At 39.0% G+C, this 20,808-nt stretch overlaps 1 protein-coding gene across 4 annotated transcripts in view; it reads left to right on the forward strand.

Moving 5' to 3' along the window:
* The window catches only part of CARD11 (caspase recruitment domain family member 11), a 105,098-nt gene that overhangs the window by 67,850 nt on the left and 16,440 nt on the right, over positions 1-20,808 (forward strand). For 3 of the 4 annotated variants that reach the window (XM_084536283.1, XM_084536282.1, XM_084536280.1), the window contains exons 2-8: positions 14,316-14,528; positions 15,165-15,302; positions 15,929-16,254; positions 17,523-17,702; positions 19,471-19,623; positions 19,720-19,845; positions 20,321-20,518. In XM_084536283.1, the coding sequence (XP_084392409.1) occupies positions 14,330-14,528; positions 15,165-15,302; positions 15,929-16,254; positions 17,523-17,702; positions 19,471-19,623; positions 19,720-19,845; positions 20,321-20,518 (1,320 nt within the window). In that variant the 5' untranslated portion in view covers positions 14,316-14,329. Of the gene's footprint in view, positions 1-4,996; positions 5,118-14,315; positions 14,529-15,164; positions 15,303-15,928; positions 16,255-17,522; positions 17,703-19,470; positions 19,624-19,719; positions 19,846-20,320; positions 20,519-20,808 lie in introns of those variants that run through there. The other variant, XM_084536281.1, reaches the window with a different exon arrangement.

Genomic DNA, 20,808 nt, shown 5'->3' on the forward strand with positions numbered 1-20,808 from the left:
AGCCCAAGAGGACACATGCAGCTGCCTGCAGCCCACACTACCAACCTAGAGAAAATCATAGTGAATTGAGTTAGTCTTCTGTCTGGATATGGGTTATGAGCAATCAGCTGGACCATTTCTGACCTGAAAACGTATGGTAACATTTTTGGCTGAGAGCTAAAAGTTTGCATATAAAAATCTGAGAGGAGAATATGGTTATTTTAAACTTCCTTTATGCTTTAAAACATGTTTTACTAGAATTATCCAACTCAGATCCTCAAACTGTGAAGTGAGAAAGTCTAATTCTTTTTTACCTTGCTAGGGTGAATGATATAATAAATATTAGAAAGAAATGTAAAGAGTTATTCCAGAAATTTGAATTGAGGTAAATGTGACTTACTAAGGCTGATGTCAGCACCCCAGTGGAGATACCAGGGGCTGCAAATGCCAGGTTCTGATCCCATCAAGAAAGGTTACCAACTTTCTGAGTGAGTCCTCACTCAGCTTACCTCACGTCCACCACTCACCTCATCACTGCCATTGCTAAGAAATGCCCAGTGTTTATGAAGTCAACCCTGATGATAGCATTTTTGGGTTGTAGTTGTTGGCCATTCCAAGTGAATAATTATGTGAGAACGAAAGGAAGAATTCTATTTTTAACAGATATTCTTTGTAGCTTTTTACTTTCTGAAGTCAGATTTCATCTCAATATAATTAAAGCTTTCCAGGTGTTTATTTAAAAGTTTTGCTGAATTTTATTCTTTTCAGAAAAGTCCTTTCTGTCCTTGGTAGCTCTGTTTTCACTATTCCTGTTACACCAGTCTTCCTTCTAACAGCTTCCTCAGTTCCAAGTAGGCAGGGTTATTAGGACAGAAAGGGTTAATGCTATGGGAGAGAAGCAGTCAGGATGTCATAACAAGGTATATGCTTCTCCTCTGTGTTTTTACTTTCTGAGAGCCATAATTTTTCCTGCAATATGCAAGGAAAAAGGTGAAGACAGGATCTAGAAAATAAACAGTTCTTAAGGCAGCTTTTTACTGCTTTTCATCAGAATATAAATAGACTGTCGCTTCTGCAAGGAGACACTTTGATAAGAGATGGAGGGAGATACTTGAGGTATATCAGGGCAGCCAATCATCAGAAGTGGAGTGCACTTGGTTTTGGCAATGCAGACACATGAGTATCATCTAACCAGTCCGTCCACCAGTCTTTACAACCGGTATGAAAATACTGCTGTACTCACTGGGGGCTGCCCTAAAGGCTGAACAGTGCTTTTAAAGGGTTATGTGATTCTCAAGAGAAAATTAGTCAGAGTATCTGAGAAACCTTCATTGCCCCTGAACTGCTCTTGCCTTCCTCTATTGAATACTGCCTGATGTATAACCTCTGCTTTCCATTACTGAGAACAAGAAAGAGCTGCAGGTTTTGTCAAACTGCAAGACAGTAAGTTTTTAGGATGCTGCAACCACGTTCTTGGATGTTTCCAGCTTTCAAGTCACATCAGGGAACACAGAAGAATAAAAGAGTTGTCCACCCAGAAGCAGCCATGGCCAGCACTAATAAAGCCCTTTTTACCCTAGGGAAGGCTGTCACTTGAGAGCAACCAAAGGGCATGCAAACACCCAGAGCTACTTCAAAAGCTTTACTAGCAACCAGGAATCATTAATGATTACTTTCTCTCAGGACAGGTCCTGCAAACACTACCTCCCACACTCATTTGCTGTGAACAATTTCAGTGTGAGTATAAGGAGAAAGTACAGTTCTGTGGTTACTGTAGTTCATCAGCCTTTTCAGAGCTCTCCCACGGTACTTGCCCACTTCTCACCGAGTTCTCTCTTCCGTGATGTTCTGCATTTTGTGCTCCTTCACCAAGGCACCTCATGGAGCAGGAATAAAAGAACCCCTGGCTCTTTTTTCCTTCCTCTCAAGTAACCATCTGTGTTGCTGGGTAGGGAAATGTCACACAGGTAACCCTGTCATACAGGCAAGGATGGACAAAGACAGATCAAGAGCTCTTGTCCTCTCATAAAATGCAGAGAGAAGATTTCAGAAGTAGCTCTCAATAGACAGGATTTCACCCAGTAATGCCAGCAGCAGTGCTGGTTGGTGTCTAGGACATTTCTTCTAGGAATGCTAATAATAAAAAGGCTGGACAAGTTTCATTTTTAAAGAGGCTTTTTAAATTCTCCATGGGCTTTTTTTTAAAAAAAAAATCCTTTAATCTTTCTGATGTTTGCAGTACCCTGGAGAATAATATGAGTTCTTCTCTCAGGTGATGAGTGTATTGCTTTTATAGGATTTGAAACACTTATTGACCTGTTTATCTTATGACAAAACAGGATTTTGAATTCAGATCCAAGTTGCTCTACTTTGCTTCTGTTTGTAATCCCAATAGAACCTTGTATGATGTTATTTTATTATTTTGTTTTATGCTATATCGTGCTAGAATAATTTCTGCCATAGAAGATAGAAAGGCCTTGCCATCAAAGAAGGAAACCTGTGAACAGAGTACACAGTTCTTAAAAGAGCTGAAACCTCTGTGAAGGAAAGCAGGAGTTAAACTAGCTCCTGCATAACAATTGTTTTGCTTTACGCTTGAGGTTCCATCTCTGTGCCTGATTCCTCAGTCTCGCCTTCCACGGTGACTTCGTTAGCAATGAGATGCTAATTAAATTTCATATTTATGATTAGAAAATAAAATCATTGGACCTTTTTAAAATAGATTTTTATGAGTTTTGGCTCAGTCAGCTGAGTCAGCAGTATAGAGTCTGCAAGGCTGAACTTACCGGCTTTGGAAAAAAAATAAGATAAATAGAGCAAATAATGATAGAAGGAGAATCTAATCTAAAACCTCATACTGTTTCTACACTGTATTAATTTTTGAGCATAAGAAAAATAACTTCGTTTTTTTTCTCCTAGAAGAAATATTCATAGAAATCCATAGTCATGTAGTCATGTATTCATAGAATTTCATAGTCATGTGGAAATGAACCTTTTTTTCTTTTATCATTTCTCAGAGGGTTCAAAGCTTCAAATTTAATCTAATTCTTAAAATCTCAATTGTAGGTGGAGATATGTTGAAAAAAGATTGATCTATCAGTAGTATTTATCACCATTTATTAACTAGCAAAATATGTATTTCATGGATTCAGAAGGATCAGAATTAGCATGAGTAAGCACTGACAACACAGTGTCAGCCCTCTTCCCCATGGAGCACGTACTCCTGGGTGGTTTGTACAATAGTGGGGAATCAGAGCTACCTAAATACTGCTGTTGGCCAGATTTATAGGTGCTATATAGAGAGGTTTCTTATTAATGTAGAAATTAGCATTTCACAAAGATTTAAAGGCCCATTTTTCAAATACTTTAGCAGTCAAAGAATGCTGCAGTTGACAAAAGATTTTTGAAAGAGCTCAGCTTCAATCTGAGCATGTAAGAAAGCCCTGATTTTTAAAAGTGCTTAGCACTCAGCAGCTCTGTGATTCATAACACTATCTTATCCCACACTCTGAGGCAAGTCTTGCAAAGATCTGGCCATTTATTTTAATGCCTATAGTCCATCTACACTCTTTGAAAATCTGACCCTAATTACAAGTTGTGCCCTTGAGTGGGAATGAGAAATAGGGGAAATCAACCCCCAGGAATCAGAGCCATTAACTAGTGCTCATGTCGCATGTAACCTTACTTCATATGCACACACAACACTGCATTTAAAACAAATGCTTTTCTGCAGTGTTGTTAGCTTGCAATACTTCAAGCTACAAGGTACAGTTAATGCAAATAGCACGTGAAGAATTGTTATGCTTAGAGGCATAAATTAGGAGAATGGGGGAAAAAAAAAATGCTCCCACTGACTTTTAGTTGATTGTGATGCCTTACCACCCTTTGTATTGTGAAGCATCTCATAAAGATCGGGATTCGGGTGAATATAATCCTGCAAATCTTGCTTTTGTAATATTGCTCGTAAATGCTGCTTTACAGCAGCTGCCCATGCTTAAAGACTGGGATGCTCACAGATGGAGTGTAATTCTTGCATCACTTTACAGTTTCTATTTTCGCAAATATTTATTTCCACAGTCAGCAGAGAATTCAATAAAATATGGTCCCTCATGCTGATTTTTCTTCATACTTCTTATGTTGACTCATTCTGAAGAACCACACTCAGGTGAAGAGAGAGACAGATATCTTGCTATTTTAGTACTTTGCTTCTTCAGTCTTTTCCAAAAATACAAGTTGACCATGAACAGAACTGCCCTGAGTTTCCTGATGAGAACAGAGTTTAGTGTCTTCGTATGGTTAGTTAATTCTTCTGGGATAAGCTTTCCACACCAAAGCTTTATAGCGTTTTATTCTATATCGTTAGAGCAATGGTCTCAGTTTTGGATAAAGCAACAGAAGATACTTAATTTCTCCTTGCAATGCTTTGGAAGTAGAAAATACTACAGAATTGCTAAGTATTTGGTATTCTGTTCCCCAAGACAGCAAGACAAGGTCGCAGAGAGGTTACCACTTACAGAAATAAAGTACAATCCTATTAAGCACGGAATCAGATTATTTTTGCTCAAAATTGCTATAGATGTGACTTAAAGGAGCCCTCCTGCAGGAGGCAAAGTGGACTGTCTCTATTTTCCAGAGGTCGCTTTCCTGCTTTTAACTGCACGCCTTGCAGTGAGGCTTTGTTGATGATGCAGAGCTGTTAGCTGCCCCCAGCTGTAGTATCTTCAGGAAACAAGGGTCTGTACGAGGTAGTGCCTCTCCTGCTCCATCCTGGGCTCACAGCTCTCTGTGGCTCTGAGAACACTTCCTCTAAGACTTTCCTCTACAATGTTGACAAATTTGAAAGTCACCCACAACCTCTGTTCAGAAGAAAAGGGAAGTCAGGCAGCCCCCAGCACCTTTCTATCTGCTATATATAGACAGTGAGTTTGAGAAAGAGGATGGTGGGCGTATGTTTCCGGAGCTACGTGACACGGTCCTGCTACACCAGTACAAGAAAGGAGAGGACACAGAGCAAGAAAAGGAGGTGACCAGGAAGCAGAACTGGGAAAAATATGATCATAAAGGAAGTACAACCATTTCCACGTGAAAGGGGAATTTTGATTTCCAGCTATAAAATAGTGAGCTCCTTCTGATTCCTGGTGAGGTTCTGTTCTTAGGCCGGGCTGTTCGTATCTTTTGTATACTTTCTTGTCAAATGACATCCAATTTTCCTTTGTGTGTCTTGTGCTGGGCTGGCTGAGAAGTTCTTTAGGCATGCTTAATAGGACAGAGGATTTGGTCAATGGCAAGTGACAGAACATCAAGAAGTATTTCAGTGGCAGTCTGTGACTAGAAGGGAAGCTTGCTTTTTCCAGGGGGCTTTGAGGTGCAAAAACTACAGGTACTTGTTATGTAGGGCATGGTGTTCCTCAAGCAGCAAACTAGCATGTGCGAGAGAGTTCTCTGTTCTTTAAAAATTGCAAGTGTTTTAAAGTAATAGTTAAAGAGGTTACAAAGTGGCTTAAATTATATATGCCCGTGTTCTATCTACATCAAGTTCTTCGTTTACATAAAATGAACAAAATGCATGTGAATGATTGCCATCATCACCTCAAGGAGACCAGACAGTGTTTGATCAAAAAGAATAGATATTAAGCAATTAAGAGCTAAACAAGATTGCATGTCTTCACAGAGCTAGGTACAGACCTATTATACCTTTGCATAGTGCATTGAGATAGTTAAGTGATTCATACTCTCATCCTGTGTGTAAGTCAAAATGTGCGCTGCTGTCATAATGCAGTATGCAGTTGGCACAGGGGTTATTTTTCATGTGTTTGGAGTAGTAGTGTTTGTTAAGGTCCATCCTTATAAAGGCTTATGACAGTTTTTTATTTGTCCATTCTTTGAATTTTGTTTATTTTGCCTAGACCAACTTAACAGTGGGACTCCCAGTGTAGGATTCTGTTGTATTTTTCTGTTCATTCAGAACAGTGTTTAAAGCCTGCTGAATGAAGTATTTTTTGCAAGCTTTCTTGGGCCATGGTGAATTATGGTGAGATTATCTGACAGTGTTCAAGACAGGAGCGTAACCTTTTCTGTTGTAAGAATGGCCTACACATTTACTGGCAGTTGTTGCTGAATTTGGAGACTGATAAACTAGAGTGCAGTCCTCCCATCTGATCCGCTGTGCATTAGCATTTGACTGGTTAGGGATGAGAGTACCACCTACATGGAATCATCATCTGACTGCATGGAAAATGTCCTTCTCTGAATGTTTTTTGTTATTGTTTTAACTTGTGTAATGTAGCTGCTTGTAGAAAGTGCAATCTTTTAATAAACAGAATGAGTAGCGGTTTTGGGTGGCACAGCAACACTTCTATTTTCCTGTTTTGTGTGACTCATTATATTAATAGAAGTGAAGTGTTAATAACACTGATGAGAACTAGGCTATCTGTGATAGAGTTGTGTGAGTTTCAGATATATGTATCAATGATATGAATCATTGTCCTAACCAGATTGTTATGTAGTTCAGTGCATGCAAATTACCTAGGAACACCCACTCTCTGAACCAAGGAATGTACTGTTTGTTGTACAGGGAGCACACATTTGCTGGGACCTTATCTGCAATCATCAACCCCATTTGCATGTTGGGCTAACTTGAGTTTTGAATTCAAGACTCCAGATCTGATGGCGGGAGCTCTCCTAATTACACTCTACTACCTCCCTGCCCCACGTTGTGTCTCCTCCTCCTAAGCTAGTGAAAATCTCATTATCAATTGTAAAACAGAGTGAGTTAATCTCAAAGAAAAAATTAACCTGAGACCTAATAACTAATCCTGAAGCATTTCTTAGACCAGCATTCTCATGAGCCCTTGGCAGCCTGAGGATGACAGCTTCTTCTTGAGATCTTTGCTTTTAGCACACATTAGTTGAGAGGAAATGCTCATGTCAGTAGTTAATGCTGCACTCAAGAAAGAAAGGCCAGACATATAAACATATTTGTACTACATTAGCACAGTGATTTCTGTTGTCCTCATCATCATGCATAACAGCATGGAGAATGTGTAGATTAAAGCATTTATTAAATGTCAGGCTTTCAGCTCTCCACTGTTACTTTTCAAATCCTTTTAAATAGATGCACTAAATCCCTGTGGTAAATTATTTATTTAAATTATTGTGCCATTATCTTGATTTGCATGCTCAGAACTAGCATCAATTTCTGATGTATCAGGGTTTGTGGCAGGATCTTCCTTATTTGTCCCTTCATTTGCTTTACACCCCGCATTCTTTCCTTTGGCCTTTAAAAAGGCTTTTCCTGTTCTCATCTCTATCTCACTTCTGCTCCTCACTTTCATTCTGTTGATTTCCTTTTTATCTTTCTTTTTCTTTTTTCCTGTTCCCTTTTTGTCTCGTTTTCCCATGTCCTCACTATTTTTCATCCCTAAATCTTGTCTTTCTTTCTTCTCAGATTTTTTTCACCATTTCTCATTGCTCATCTCTCTCAATTCTCATTTACTTTCACAAATATTACCACTTAATAATGCTAGTGTTAATAGTTTCTGAAATCTGAGCATCAGATTATTTAAAAATATGGAAGATCATAGTAGACCAATACCAAGACCAGCGTAGACAATGACATTGAAAGAGGCAAATCACTCTGTTGACCCCAAAGGAAATCTAATCAACAATTAGATGCAGATAGGACCAAAGTTCTAAGGTAGAAGTCTATGAGATGAAGTTCTAAATAGACGGATTTCTTTTCCATTCATTAGAGAGAAACTAGATTTCTAAGTTAAACTGGATGCCTTGTCCAGGTTGGTGAGATGACTCCACCCTCTGTCTCTTTTTATAAATTCATTCCTCTATCTGTGGTGCTTAGCAGGTATGCTGCTGAGGGTGCTAGAATTAGCACGTAACATCTTTCATGGTATGTAGAAAATAGTGACACAGAAAAATGACAGTGTCGTCAAAACATCATTGCTACTTTTCTTTAAGCTATTTGTAGAGGAGGATTTTTCCGTTTTCTATGTTTATTATTGGTAATATATGTTCTACAACCAAATCTGATTGGATCGTGCATGTTCAGGGTAGCACAACTTGCTGTTGGTTTGCTATTGAGACAAAATTAGTCATTTCCTTCCTGTGTGATAACATGATAAGAGCTGTGAAGTTCTAAGCTGGCAGACCTGAGGAGGACATAGGCTTTAGATATTCTCACCAGCCAGAGAGCAAGGTGGTAAAGCATAGATCTGTGCTTTTTATGAAGCCCCAATGATTACAGGATCCTAATAAATACTGCTGGAGTGATTAAGGACTCACAACAATATTTCATTGGGCAAAACAACATTCTTAGTATGCAAACAGTTTTTTTCCTTCAGGAAGTGATAGGTACTTTATAGCCTTTTGTGTGCAATTTCAAAAGCAGGCTAAAGCTACATGTAGTAAGTGTGGAATTCAGTGCAAGGACTATTAGAGTATTAAGCTATATTATCCTGCAGTTCTGAAAAAACTAGTATGTGTGTTGTATACAACGTTTTCTGGTTTAGGTGATAATAAACAAACCATTGGTTCTGCTGTATTAACAATACTAATAATTGATCCTTGCTTTATCTGTGCACATTTCTTTTTCACTGAGATAGTTTTATGTGGGTCTATTCTTAGTAGAGTAACTAAAGGCAAAGAAAGAGGTAATTAAAGAGAATTCCTATAGCATTAATTCTTCTGGCCCTCTTGTGTTAGGGGAGGAATAGTGATTAGAGACAAATCTCTGATTTATTCTATTGCTTTCATTTTTTCATAGAGCAGAGATACTGAAGGAGCAACATGATAAAATTCTTCATTTCTTTTTCTCTCATTTGGTTGTTTTTGATATAATACTTATGAAAATGAGGGGAAATTTCTTTCCCTCTTATGTTTGTAAATGCAATATGAATATGCCTCTTGAACAAGTTAGGCAGGTTGTTTGGGTTATCTCTGTCTCTCTCCTATTTAGAAAATGGAAGTAATATTTATGACTGTGGCTATCATCTGGCTTCACTGAAGATCCAGGTTTACCTTGCTGAAGCTTTGCATGTCTAGTAATGGTTTGGTTTTGTTTTTTTTTTATACATTGTATGTACAGGAAGATTGACTCAATGGACAGAAAATATTTGTGCTAAAATAATCCTACTTTGTGTTTAAAGCTTCCTGCTCTTCTTCTACTTTGGAATTCTACTTTGGTATACTTAGTCTATATTTCTCTTTTATGTTTTATTGGGTTCATGGTGGTCTGTGGGCTGTCTGAATCTTTCATATAAAGAGGAAGTTCTGCTATATACAAAGTGGTTCTTTCCATGTCCAGCCACAGTGACCTGAAACAGAAATACAGCCCTATTTTTCAAGTGTTGTTTGCTTCAGAAAGTATTCTAAGGCTTAGAAAACCTGAAGTAATAAAACTGTGCTAATAATAAACGTTTTTCTATGGCCTTCCCATCTTAGTGGTTCCAAGTGCTTTGCAGTCACTACTGAATGAGTCCTACCTTGTCACAGAAATACTTGCTACCAGCCTCAGTTTCAGGTGTGGACACTGAGGTAGAAAGAATATAAAGTGCTGGTTCTCAAAGGCGGGTTAAGGCTTTGTCTCCTCTCATTTGCAGTCCAGATTTAGGCACCTGTATGGAAAGCAACTTGAAAGTGTAAGTAAACAAATTGTTGTTTTAATCAATGTTTAAGCTTTTCAGAAATGGTTTGCAGTACTGTAGAACATTCAGCACTGCAGCTAGCATAATTGGAAACTGCTGGTAGTGAGCATTTGAGAAAACCAGGATGTAAATAGAGCTCTCCTGTCTCCCTAAGCAAAGGAATATAATTTCCCTATCACACTTTAAGCTGTGGCTTTCCTCTAAAATTAAAAATAGCACTAAATCCCTTTGTGGTTTTGTGGTTCTCTGATATACAAATCAACATCTATCCATACAAGCAGCTTTTGAGAAAATTTCCTTGTTGTTATGCTTATATCATATGAGTTGCTACACAAACTTGAGGGAGAAAGGGCATCACCCCATGAAGTCTAGAGATATGCACAGAAAAAGCTGTAATACAAATAGCCTCAAAATGTTGGGGATAATATACATAGTTTTTAAAAGCTTTTTGCATCATTGTATTTTGCTTTAGTGTGCTAATTCATATGTGATCCTTTTCTTTTTTATATGCACATATTTAGTATTTAACACGAACAAACTTATGTTCATATTAACTTTTAATTTGCACGTTTTGCACGGTGGTTTCTTTTTAAATACTGTTAGTCTGTGAACATCTGTGACAAATGCAGAAGTCCCAAGCATAAGAACAGTTCACCCTTCCAAAACAAACTTCCTCCTGCTCCTAACCATGAGTACAATACCCTTTTTGTGTGTGTGTATTTCATGAAGGGCATATCAAGAAATCAGCAATGCTAGCTGAAGCCCTCATTTGCAGTCTGCTACATGGTGATTTCTCAGTATCGACAGGCTGTCAAGAATTCACAGCAAGGGCATGCAAATAATTAAGGAGCTGAAGGGTTAATTTTTGCACCATCATGAAATTAAATCCCAAAAATGAAGCCTCAGGATGTGCCTTGATGAAGAGCACTTTATAGAACCCCTGGTTCTGAAGCCTAGAGGCTTTATTCCCTTGATCAGTGGAGAGTGTCACTGACGTATGAAAGCATGGAGTCTGGGTGAGAACAGAGAACAGCTTTAACTGCAAGGTGATTTGTTCAGTTGAAAAATATAACAAAAAAATAGCAAACACATAGAAAGATTCATTTGTGTGTAACAGCCAAGAGAAGAATATTCCCCGAGAGAGCAAAGGAGATGAGGGGAGTAGAGCGTTTCTTTCAGTGTAAAAAAGGGATTCTCTCTTTTATTTGTCTGCATCTATAGAGACCTTTGAAATAGATGGGACTAGCTGAGATTATTACTGGATTAAGATCTCCTGCGGTTAAAAGCTACGTTGTATACTAACTACTGAAAGGAGCAGCAGGAGAGCAATTTTTTAACTGCTGTGGCAATTCTTATTTCTTTTTGGCTACTGTTTGTTGAAGTCAGTCCAAGTCTGTGATTTCACACCTGTGATTTGTAATGGACATTGTAGTATTTCTGACATATCACAACTTCTGAATGTGTCAGGTTACAACTGGAGAGGTGCTGGAGTCAGAAACTAACTAGATAGTGATAATGAAGGTCAGATGAAATGATTACACAGTTGAAAACTTTTTAAGTCTGTCATTTTTAATTTGATAAGTAAAAACAACTTCTGTGCAATGTCATTACAGGAAGGAAGCAGGGAATAAGATCCTTTAAAAGACTGCAATATACATGTGCTGCTGAAAATCTCCTTTTACAATTAAAGCCACTAATGCAATACCTTTATTAGCTTCCCTCTGAGTTTCAGTTGTCACATCTGGTTTTGTACCAGCATAATAAAATTTCATCTAATCATAAGTGTTTTATTTCTTATTCAATATTATGTTATGTGCTAAATCTAAATATTAAGTGGTTACTATGAAGGCTGCTCTATTAGTATCAGCTATTGGTTTCCATTGTCTCTGGAAAAGCTGCAAAACACAGTGGAGTTACGTGAAGATTATATACTCATAGACCAGTCTAGCCAAGGAAACACAACAGGCAATACCCAAGCTCTGGGAAGGAGAAGAGTGCTACCCATTATGCAGTAGTAATCCCTCAAAGGGGGGTGAGTAACAGCACGGAGAACTAGGAGAGAGCTTAGCTGTGCTTCTGGTAGGGTATTTCCATCTTGAAAATGTGAAGAAGAAAGCAAAAGGATGATTCTCACATTGCTACATGGCAATGACAGACTACTCCACTGAACATTGTTTCTAAGGGCTTGATCCTGACAATAGGCTGTGCTTAATAAGTCTGCTACCAGAAATGCGCTTTTAAAATTCTTAACCACTCGTACAATATATTTATTACTTTCCCATTAAATGTTATATCCTCAAAATAACAGTATAGATATGTTATGCCCGTACATGAAGGACTATTTGTTAAAGGTATTTTTAATGTAATGTAAAAAATGTATTCATGTTGAGAATTATGCTGATGAGTGAACTTTTCTTTGAATCATTTAATGAAGAAATCCCTTACTAATGTCCTAAGGGAAGTGCTGACAGAGAGTGTAATAAGTTCTGGTTCAGTGCAGCAGACTGCAAGATATTTTGCATTTTATAAAATTCAGGCAAGTGCTTCTGAGGTCCATCTGTGAGCTTACTGGAATGCTTTGAAAAAGCAAAGGGCCTGCAACATACCTTTTTTTTAGATGCAGTAGCTGTGGCTAGATGACTAAAATACTGTGACCTTCTGCTTTATTGCCTTCTCCACATAATTCAGCTTTTTTTTTTTTTTTTTTTTTTTTATACAATGTTTGTTAAATTCACCTTTGAAATTAAATATACATTTTTTTCCAGAACAACTGGTGGACAGTAAGGTTCATGAGAATGTATGAATATTTCAGATGAAGCTATGTTTCACCATCAGAATTCCTCCCACTGCTACCTACTTTATATAGCTTTATCTGTTGTTTTACCTTTATACTGTTAATTGCTCCAGTGTCAATTTTACCACATGCAAATGCTGGAACACAGTAAAAATTTATTCCATCCTGTAAGCAGTTCATAGTCTCAGAGAGACTTTCTCCTAATGACAGCCATGGCCCCATGATCCTAGATCCCACCAAGCAAATGTGGTCTTCCCTGCCCTCTGAGGATGGCTGTCTCTTCTGGCCCATTTAATAGCAGCCAGTGGAGTAGTAAAATGTACATGCAATCAGCAGAGCTAATGCTAAAAAATGGTTCCTGGGATATGAAATTACAAAGAAAAAAATTCTGCAAGAGCTACTGGAGTACAAGAGAGAACAGCAAAGCTTCTGGCACTTCTCCCATAACCTGTCCATGATATGAGGAACTCATTCAATTTTTTCTCATAGAGACATTGAACCCCAGCCTAGAATTCTGGACAATTTGGGAAGACATTTGAAAGCACAAGGCAAGGAACATGCGTTCTTGTAGGACTATTTTGCATTTTATTATGATAGAACACTGACAAACACATTATCTAGAAGATTAGCACTTGCATTTTTAGTTTCCAAAATGAGGAGTTAATCGCCTCTGGCTATACAGAATAATAGCTGGTTCTGCCCAGTGACGTTCAGTGTAATGTATCATGCTTTGCAGTTCCTAAAGTTGGAAGCTGAGGAAATTATAACACAATGCAGAGAGCTTTTCTGGTCCAAGAAAAACACCTTGCTTTAGTTACTGATTACCACCAAAGCCTCATAAAGCACTGATCTCAACTCTTATGACCTAAGAACTGCACATTCTTCTTATACCATGGTCTCTGATAGGCTAAAATAACTTTTGAAACAGAAGCTTAACTTCCATGTGCCACCTGGATTGCAAGATCTTGAAAAAGCAAGAATGTAAAAATGAGACTTTTTTGAGATCTGACATTTATCACAAATTTCAGAGGGAAAGATTTTTACAGTTTCCTTACTATTAACTTAGCTTTACTACAAGTTTTTTTTCACCTTGTTGCCCGCCTTGTAACCTTCTCTAATGAGATGGTTACAAATTAGGAGTTGGCAGGAAATTGCTTAGCAAGCACTCAAAGATCATGTGATAGCTTTTGCATGAGCCAAGAACGTTTTCAGGCTTCAGTGATACAATGCTCATACCTATCCACTCATGCAGAGAGAGGCAAGGTCTGAACTCACGGGTACTGGCATTCGTGCCCACATGTCCATCAGTACACACACAGCTCCAGGAGGCAGGCATGCATAACTACTTGCCTATGAGTTAACTCTTCTTTAGGTATAGTTATTTTCATCATTTGGCTTGTCACAGATATGCAGGGAAGTTGCATGTTCAAATCAGTACAGCTGAGAGGAGCAGGGGAGATGAGAATGAAAGCCGTAGCTTCCTGCAGTGAGTATTTGTCTTTGTTCTGAGCTTTGTATGTTCATACCCTTTCTTGCATCGCACCACGTCCTTTACTATTGCTTCTATTATGAAGAGGGATTCTCTGACTTCTGGAGACCTTCATGGAGTTAGCTGAGCTACAGATTCATCACCAGAGAGCAATACACAATAGTTCATAGACTCAAGATAGCTCTTGTCTGAACTGTCACTTTCCAGATGAGCTGTGGACAGGCTGCACTTCAGTTCAAACAGTTTCAATATAGGGCAGACTCAGCATTAGTCAGAAGTGATTTTAAGCTCATTCTACATGACATGGAAGCACAAAACCAAAACAAACCAAAACAAAAACAGGATAGAAACTGTCCTGTTTGATGTTCATTTGCCAATTGTTTCCCTTGTTAAGGAGGAGAGCTGGAGATGGATGACTGCCTGGAGACACTGAAAGATGAGGAGGAAGCTTTGTGGGAGAACGTGGAATGCAACCGACACATGCTGAGCCGGTACATCAATCCTGCCAAACTGACCCCCTACCTGCGGCAGTGTAAAGTAATCGATGAGCAAGATGAAGATGAGGTGCTTAACTCGCTTATGCTGCCCTCCAAAATTAACCGAGCAGGTAATTATTTTATGAATGGCTACATCTGTATCCCTGTTTGAATGGTATTACTTTGCTAAGTCTAGAGGGAGCCCGTAGCAAGTTACAGATTGTCAAATGGAAACCATATATCCCATTTATGGGAGGTTTAATGTGAAGAGGGGGAATCTGCTGCTGTTATTTTGATAACAATGACTCTTGCCAGTGTTGTGCAGACCAGAGCTTGTGGGGTACATGTTCCCATCACAGCCTTGGCAAATATTTCATTTAACACAAGCAGCAGCCCTTGTCATTCCAAGGGTAGATTTTCAGCTGTCTTGTGGTGCTTCGTGATTTGTCACCGAAGGGTCTACCATCCTAGCATTTCAGTACTGCCTGGTAAAAGCTGCACTGAATAAGGCATCTTTTGAAATTCCTGTTCCAGCGACAAATTTGCTTGCACACCTTCAGAAAAACGATCAGCGCAAACATAAAGAATGTGTGGCATTACTTCATGAGTTCAGCTGAACTCAATTAATCAGCCAGATTTTCCACAGTGCATTGCTGTGTCAGAGACAAACCTTAAAGAGATTTGACTTCAGGGATACGCCGCTTGCTTATGCTACTCATAGTGCTGTTAAGTCACCTCTCAGTCTGTTCCCTGTGGGTTGTTCTCAGGGCGGCTACTGGACATTCTTCACACCAAGGGCCAAAGGGGCTATGTGGTTTTCTTGGAGAGTCTGGAGTTTTACTACCCTGAGCTCTACAAACTGGTGACAGGGAAGGAACCCACAAGGAGATTTTCCACTATTGTTGGTGAGTAAAATCAGTCCCAAAGCCTATTGAAATGAGGACTATCTTGAAGACTGGGTTTGATCTTTTAGGCAAGAAGTGCGAATAAAAGCTAGTGTTTTAGTAGCATTGTGCAGTTTTTCAGTCCTTTTCAATGCACAAGGAACGAGCAACAGCTGAGGTACAAAGAAAAGGAAGATCCCAGTTGTATGAATGGGGCTGTAGAGCTTCCAATGAAGTGACAGCCATTACAAGAGGTCTCAAGAGAAGAAGCACTGGAACAGCAGACTTAATTTACGTGGATGAGTGACACATGCAGAAAATCTGAAGGATTCAGATTAATTGTATTTGTACAGATCCATTTTACAATGTTTGTGCTATTTCCATAGGCATGTCAGCTCAGCTGCAACAAGACAAATTTTAAGGCTTCATATTCTATCTAAGCAAAGCTGTATGCATGTATATTGTGATTCTGGTAATAGTACGCTGTGTAATACTTGTACTGTTCCCAGTTAGATATATAAATGTGTATGTATTTGTACATAGGCTACATCTCTGTATATAATTTGGGATACTTATTTCTTATTCAGTTTTGCTGACCCTACTTAAGTTACTTTAAAAGAAGTTGATAAACTGTTCACACATTTCAGTGGAGGAGGGACATGAAGGCCTTACCCATTTCCTAATGAATGAGATCATTAAGCTTCAGCAGCAAGTAAAGGCAAAAGATGTGCAGCGCTATGAACTCTTGGCAAAATCTCGCCAGTTGGAGGATGAGAGAAAACAACTAAAGCTGAACAAGATAGAGCTGCTGACCTTTCAGGAGAGATACAATAAGATGAAGGAGGAAAGGAACAACTACAATGATGAGCTGGTCAAGGTGAAGGATGAGAACTACAATCTGGCCATGAGATATGCCCAGCTGAGTGACGAGAAGAGCATGGCTGTGATAAGAAGCCGAGACCTCCAGCTAGAGGTGAGAGAAATGCTCTGGGTACCTTTAATCAGGAATAGTAATGGAGGATGCCAGTGGCATGTGGCAAAAAGAGACCTTCCCTGACAGTAGAGAGATGTAGAGCTCTCATTCGCTTTGCTTGTCCAGATGATTAGGGGCACCACTGTACAGAAATGCCTACTGCAGTGATGTGTATTAATGGCAGGTAATTTACATACTTATAATGGATTAGGAGAAAATAACATACATAAAAGCAAAATTTTAAAAACATAATTGTTTGCTAGAATAATAATTTTAGCTTTTCGCTCAATAATGTATTAAGGCAGTTATCCAGGTTTGCATTACAGTGTTTTACTGAAAAAGTCTCACATAGAATATTGAAATATCTTGGGGCCATTTAGAAAACAGAATTATTTCAAGTGCACTAAAATTTATTCTTGTGTGTGTGTCACAGGTGAGACAGAGTAAACAACTACCCACAGTGGATATGGATACTGAGGTTTATTTTAGAACCAAAGAGATTAGACATTTTATGCCACTTTGCTTTTTCACACAGTCATTTGTTCCCCTCCCTTGGTGCTGCCTTTTATCAGGCTCAGTGCTCCTACTCTGCATGGAGATCGCTGCTGGTGCAGGAAGCTCAGGCAGAAATTTGTGTCAGTTTCTGCTGCTTGCAGTCACCAGTCGCAGGTGTTACTGGCCAAGGATGCTGGGTTTCCAGGTTTTCCCTGGCATTCATATCCATGCATCTCTGATCTCCAGGATACTCCACCACTTCCAGGTTTTTCCTCCAGCCAAGATCATCACCTTCTTCTTTCCACACTCCATTCCTTCTCAAGTTACTTTTTGGGAACCCCTCTATTCTATCCAGAATCCCAAGCCCCCCTTTATTCCCAATCCAAATAGTTTATGTGCAGAAGCACAATGTGTGGTCACCCTCCTAAGCAGTAGTTCTGTCTTGAATCTCTATTTATTATAGGATCAAGGATGTGATGCTTTTTTAGTCCCAAATTTATCAAAATTTGCAACCAGTCCATACCAGTTACAGCGAGCAAGTAGCAGGCTTCTGCTTGAGAGTTCAAAAGTTCAATACTGGACTTTCACCACACACACATATATACACAATTATCTGCTGCTTGTTAGCATTCGCAGTTTAAGTTATTTTTTCCACCTATGACAGTATGTTTTCACCTGAAAGTGAGAGTGTTTCCAAAACAGTCACTGCCAGAGCTAGAAATGATTTCTTTCCTTTCTTATTTCTCCTTTTCACTGCTCCCTGGCTGTTCTAGATTGACCAGCTGAAACATCGCTTGAACAAGGTGGAAGAAGAATGTAAACTGGAGAGGAACCAGTCACTGAAACTGAAAAACGATATTGAAAACCGACCCAAAAAGGAACAGGTGCTGGAGCTGGAGCGGGAAAATGAGATGATGAAGACTAAAATCCAGGAGTTACAGTCCATCATTCAGGTATAAATGCAGAGTACTACACTGAAGAAAGCTACACACTTCAACTTACCCTCCCTGCTTACCCAGATGATGGAATCAGCAGCCTTTGACTGCTCCTTGCCTCCAGGCATCCCCACACTCACCTCCCATACTGTCTCACATACTCCATTTCTCACAGCCTGCTTCACAGTATCTAAATATCTGGAGGAGGCTGGGAGTGTAGACAGAGAAGCAGCTGGTGGTGACAGCTCCCACACAGTTTTAGTAAGGCACAGGGGGTTGAGTCCACAGTGGGGAAACTAGAAACTATGAACAGGAGAAGTTGGCATGGTCTCTGCTACAAAAAATATTGTCGTCTGATAAGTCAAGCTGTTGAGAAATTGGCTCTTTCAAGGTGCAGAGTGCAGCTGCTTAATTAATGAGCATTCAACTCCATGTTTTAATCCTGCCGTGGTCCTTTTTACCAGTAGGTCAGTACAAAGCTGGGCCTATTAGCCAGCCTAGAAATTTTTGACACTGTCCCTGTGTACCTTGTTCTATGCTATTGCCCCACTTGTGCCAAAAAGTCCTGATGAAGCAAAGCATAATAAAGGTTTCTGAACTTGGGTGGTCACTGATTTCCAGAATGCCCCATAAAGAACTGCTGTAACTTGCACAAGGAGCTTAACCAGCCCTTTTTTGGGAAACAAAATTGGGAACAAGGTTGATACGCAGCTAATTTAGCACTGCATTACACTTCGAAGAGCATAGCCAAGTATTAGGATATATGTGAAAGTGATCAGCGCTTTGCTGGGCAAGACTAGTGGCCTTTTAAAATAACACTTTAAAAATTATCAATAGAAAACATTTCAGAACATGGCTGTAGCCTTTAGCAGTGCCTAACAGTTCTTAGTTTTAATACAAATCCAATTCAAAGGTTGAAAAAGCATGTGGTGTAGAAGGTTCTGGGAGTTCTGGTCCATGTAGACTCTCTCATATTGATTGAAATGGTCTTATACATGTAGCACCTAAAGTAATAGATGAATTATCACTAAATGTCTAAAAATAGGGTTGTAATTCTCCTAAGTGAAAATATAAATGAACAAAAGGCAGTTTGTTTTAGAAATATTTACTTTATTAGGTAACCGAAATGTCACTGAAATCTCCAACTTAGTCTAGGTATTTTAAAAATAAATATGCATGTTACTTGCTTGCATTTTGTGCCTTTTTCATCTTGCATTCATTGTTAATTTTGGATGACAGTTTATTTGTTGGAACCTGCTCTGGTAATCTTGTTAATTTTAAATCTGAAAGAAAAAATATTGCTGGACACCATAGAAAATGAAGCTGTGGTACAAGCGAATTTGGGCATGTTTAATATTCTCTAAGCATAGCCCTCTAAAGCCTATGCATGCTTTAAAAATTCCTCTGAATGTTTTCTTAGGCCCTGCTCTTTGGCAAAGGGTGAATTTTGTGTTCAGTGAGAGCTGATTAATAGAGAAGAATTTTAAATGCAGGGCTTGGAGTGAAGAATTGTGACTGCATCCAAAATGGATCAAATTATAGCCAGTACAATAAAACAGTAAAACTGTTCCTTCATCAGACTATTCTGACAGCAAGACAGACCTTATTCATCTTCTCTGACAGTATTTTAAAATATGAACAAATGTCCATCTCTTCTGCTGCTTTCCCATTGCAATACCATGTTCATTTTATATTCCTCTTGTTTGTTACCATCTTTGTTTCTTTTTTCCCCTACAATATTCTTTTCTCTTTCCCTGGCCTGTCTCATAAAAATGTCTTTCATCAGGCTGACAAGCGGAGTTTACCAGATTCGGACAAAGCCATTTTGGATATTCTGGAACATGACCGTAAGGAGGCACTAGAAGATCGTCATGAGTTGGTCAACAAGATCTTTAATCTCCAAGAGGAGATTCGTCATGTGGAGGACTTAAGAGATAAGGTGAGAAACGAAAGGATGGAAAGAAACAGGATATTTCAGGCTAGTACCCAAAAGATCTTTTAGAGCAGTAGTAGTTAATGGTCTGCCATTTTCCAGTATCTTGAAGAGAAAGAAGATTTGGAGTTAAAGTGTTCAACGCTAGGAAAAGACTGTGAGATGTACAAGCACCGTATGAACACTGTGATGATACAGCTAGAAGAGGTGGAAAAGGAGCGAGACCAGGTATCTAACAGTTAAAGTGGGGAAAATTAGTAGCAAAAGCCTATATCTCTTCTGTGTCACTTTGGGGGACTGTGGGTAATTGGACCAAAAATACCATTAAAGCATAAACATTTACAAGAAACTCTACTCATTGGAATTTGCATTATAATAATTATATGCAGGATGATATTGGGTTGTTACCACAGAGTAGCATCCTCTTAAGATCTTAACAACTACTGCAGGCTTCATATTAGTGTCCATACAATTTGCACTCTGGAGTATTTTGCCACCAACCCAGAGAGAACTGGAGATGAACCACCCTCATCATCATATTTTTAAATGGTACTACTGTGGCACGTCCTGGTCTTCACTGCTGTGTTAATTGGTGGATGGTTACAATTTCTGAAGTCCCCATTCCAAATGCCTTACAAACAAAACCACCGGGAGAAAGTATCTGGTGCCCAGATACAAAACAGGTTTCTTCTCTCCACTGCAGGCATTCCGCTCACGTGATGAGGCTCAGACACAGTATTCACATTGTCTGATTGAAAAAGATAAATACAGGAAGCAGATTCGAGAGCTGGAGGAGAGAAATGATGAACTCCGAATTGAAGTGGTTCGGAAAGAAGCTTGCATTGTTAACCTAGAGTGCAAACTCCGACGGCTCTCTAAGGACAATAATTTTCATGACCAGGTAGGGTTGAGAAAGACAAACATGAGTTATTTATTTAAGACTTCACTTGTAAAACAATATAATATGGAAGGAAGAGAGGACTCCATTTATTTCCTCCATTAATTAACTAAAAAATCTACTTCTACTAAATGCCAACGCTCTGACAATTTTTTCAGTGCAATGGGGTTCAAGTTATCCACATCACACACATAGCTTCTCAAAGGCTGGAATTTCACATCTTGATTTAAAATGGATGGGAAAAATTGTAGAAAGAATGAATTTCTGCACTGGGGTAGAAATTGTGAATTCTT

Source organism: Aythya ferina (genome assembly GCF_964211825.1).
Source record: "Aythya ferina genome assembly, chromosome: 15".
NCBI lineage: Eukaryota > Metazoa > Chordata > Aves > Anseriformes > Anatidae > Aythya > Aythya ferina.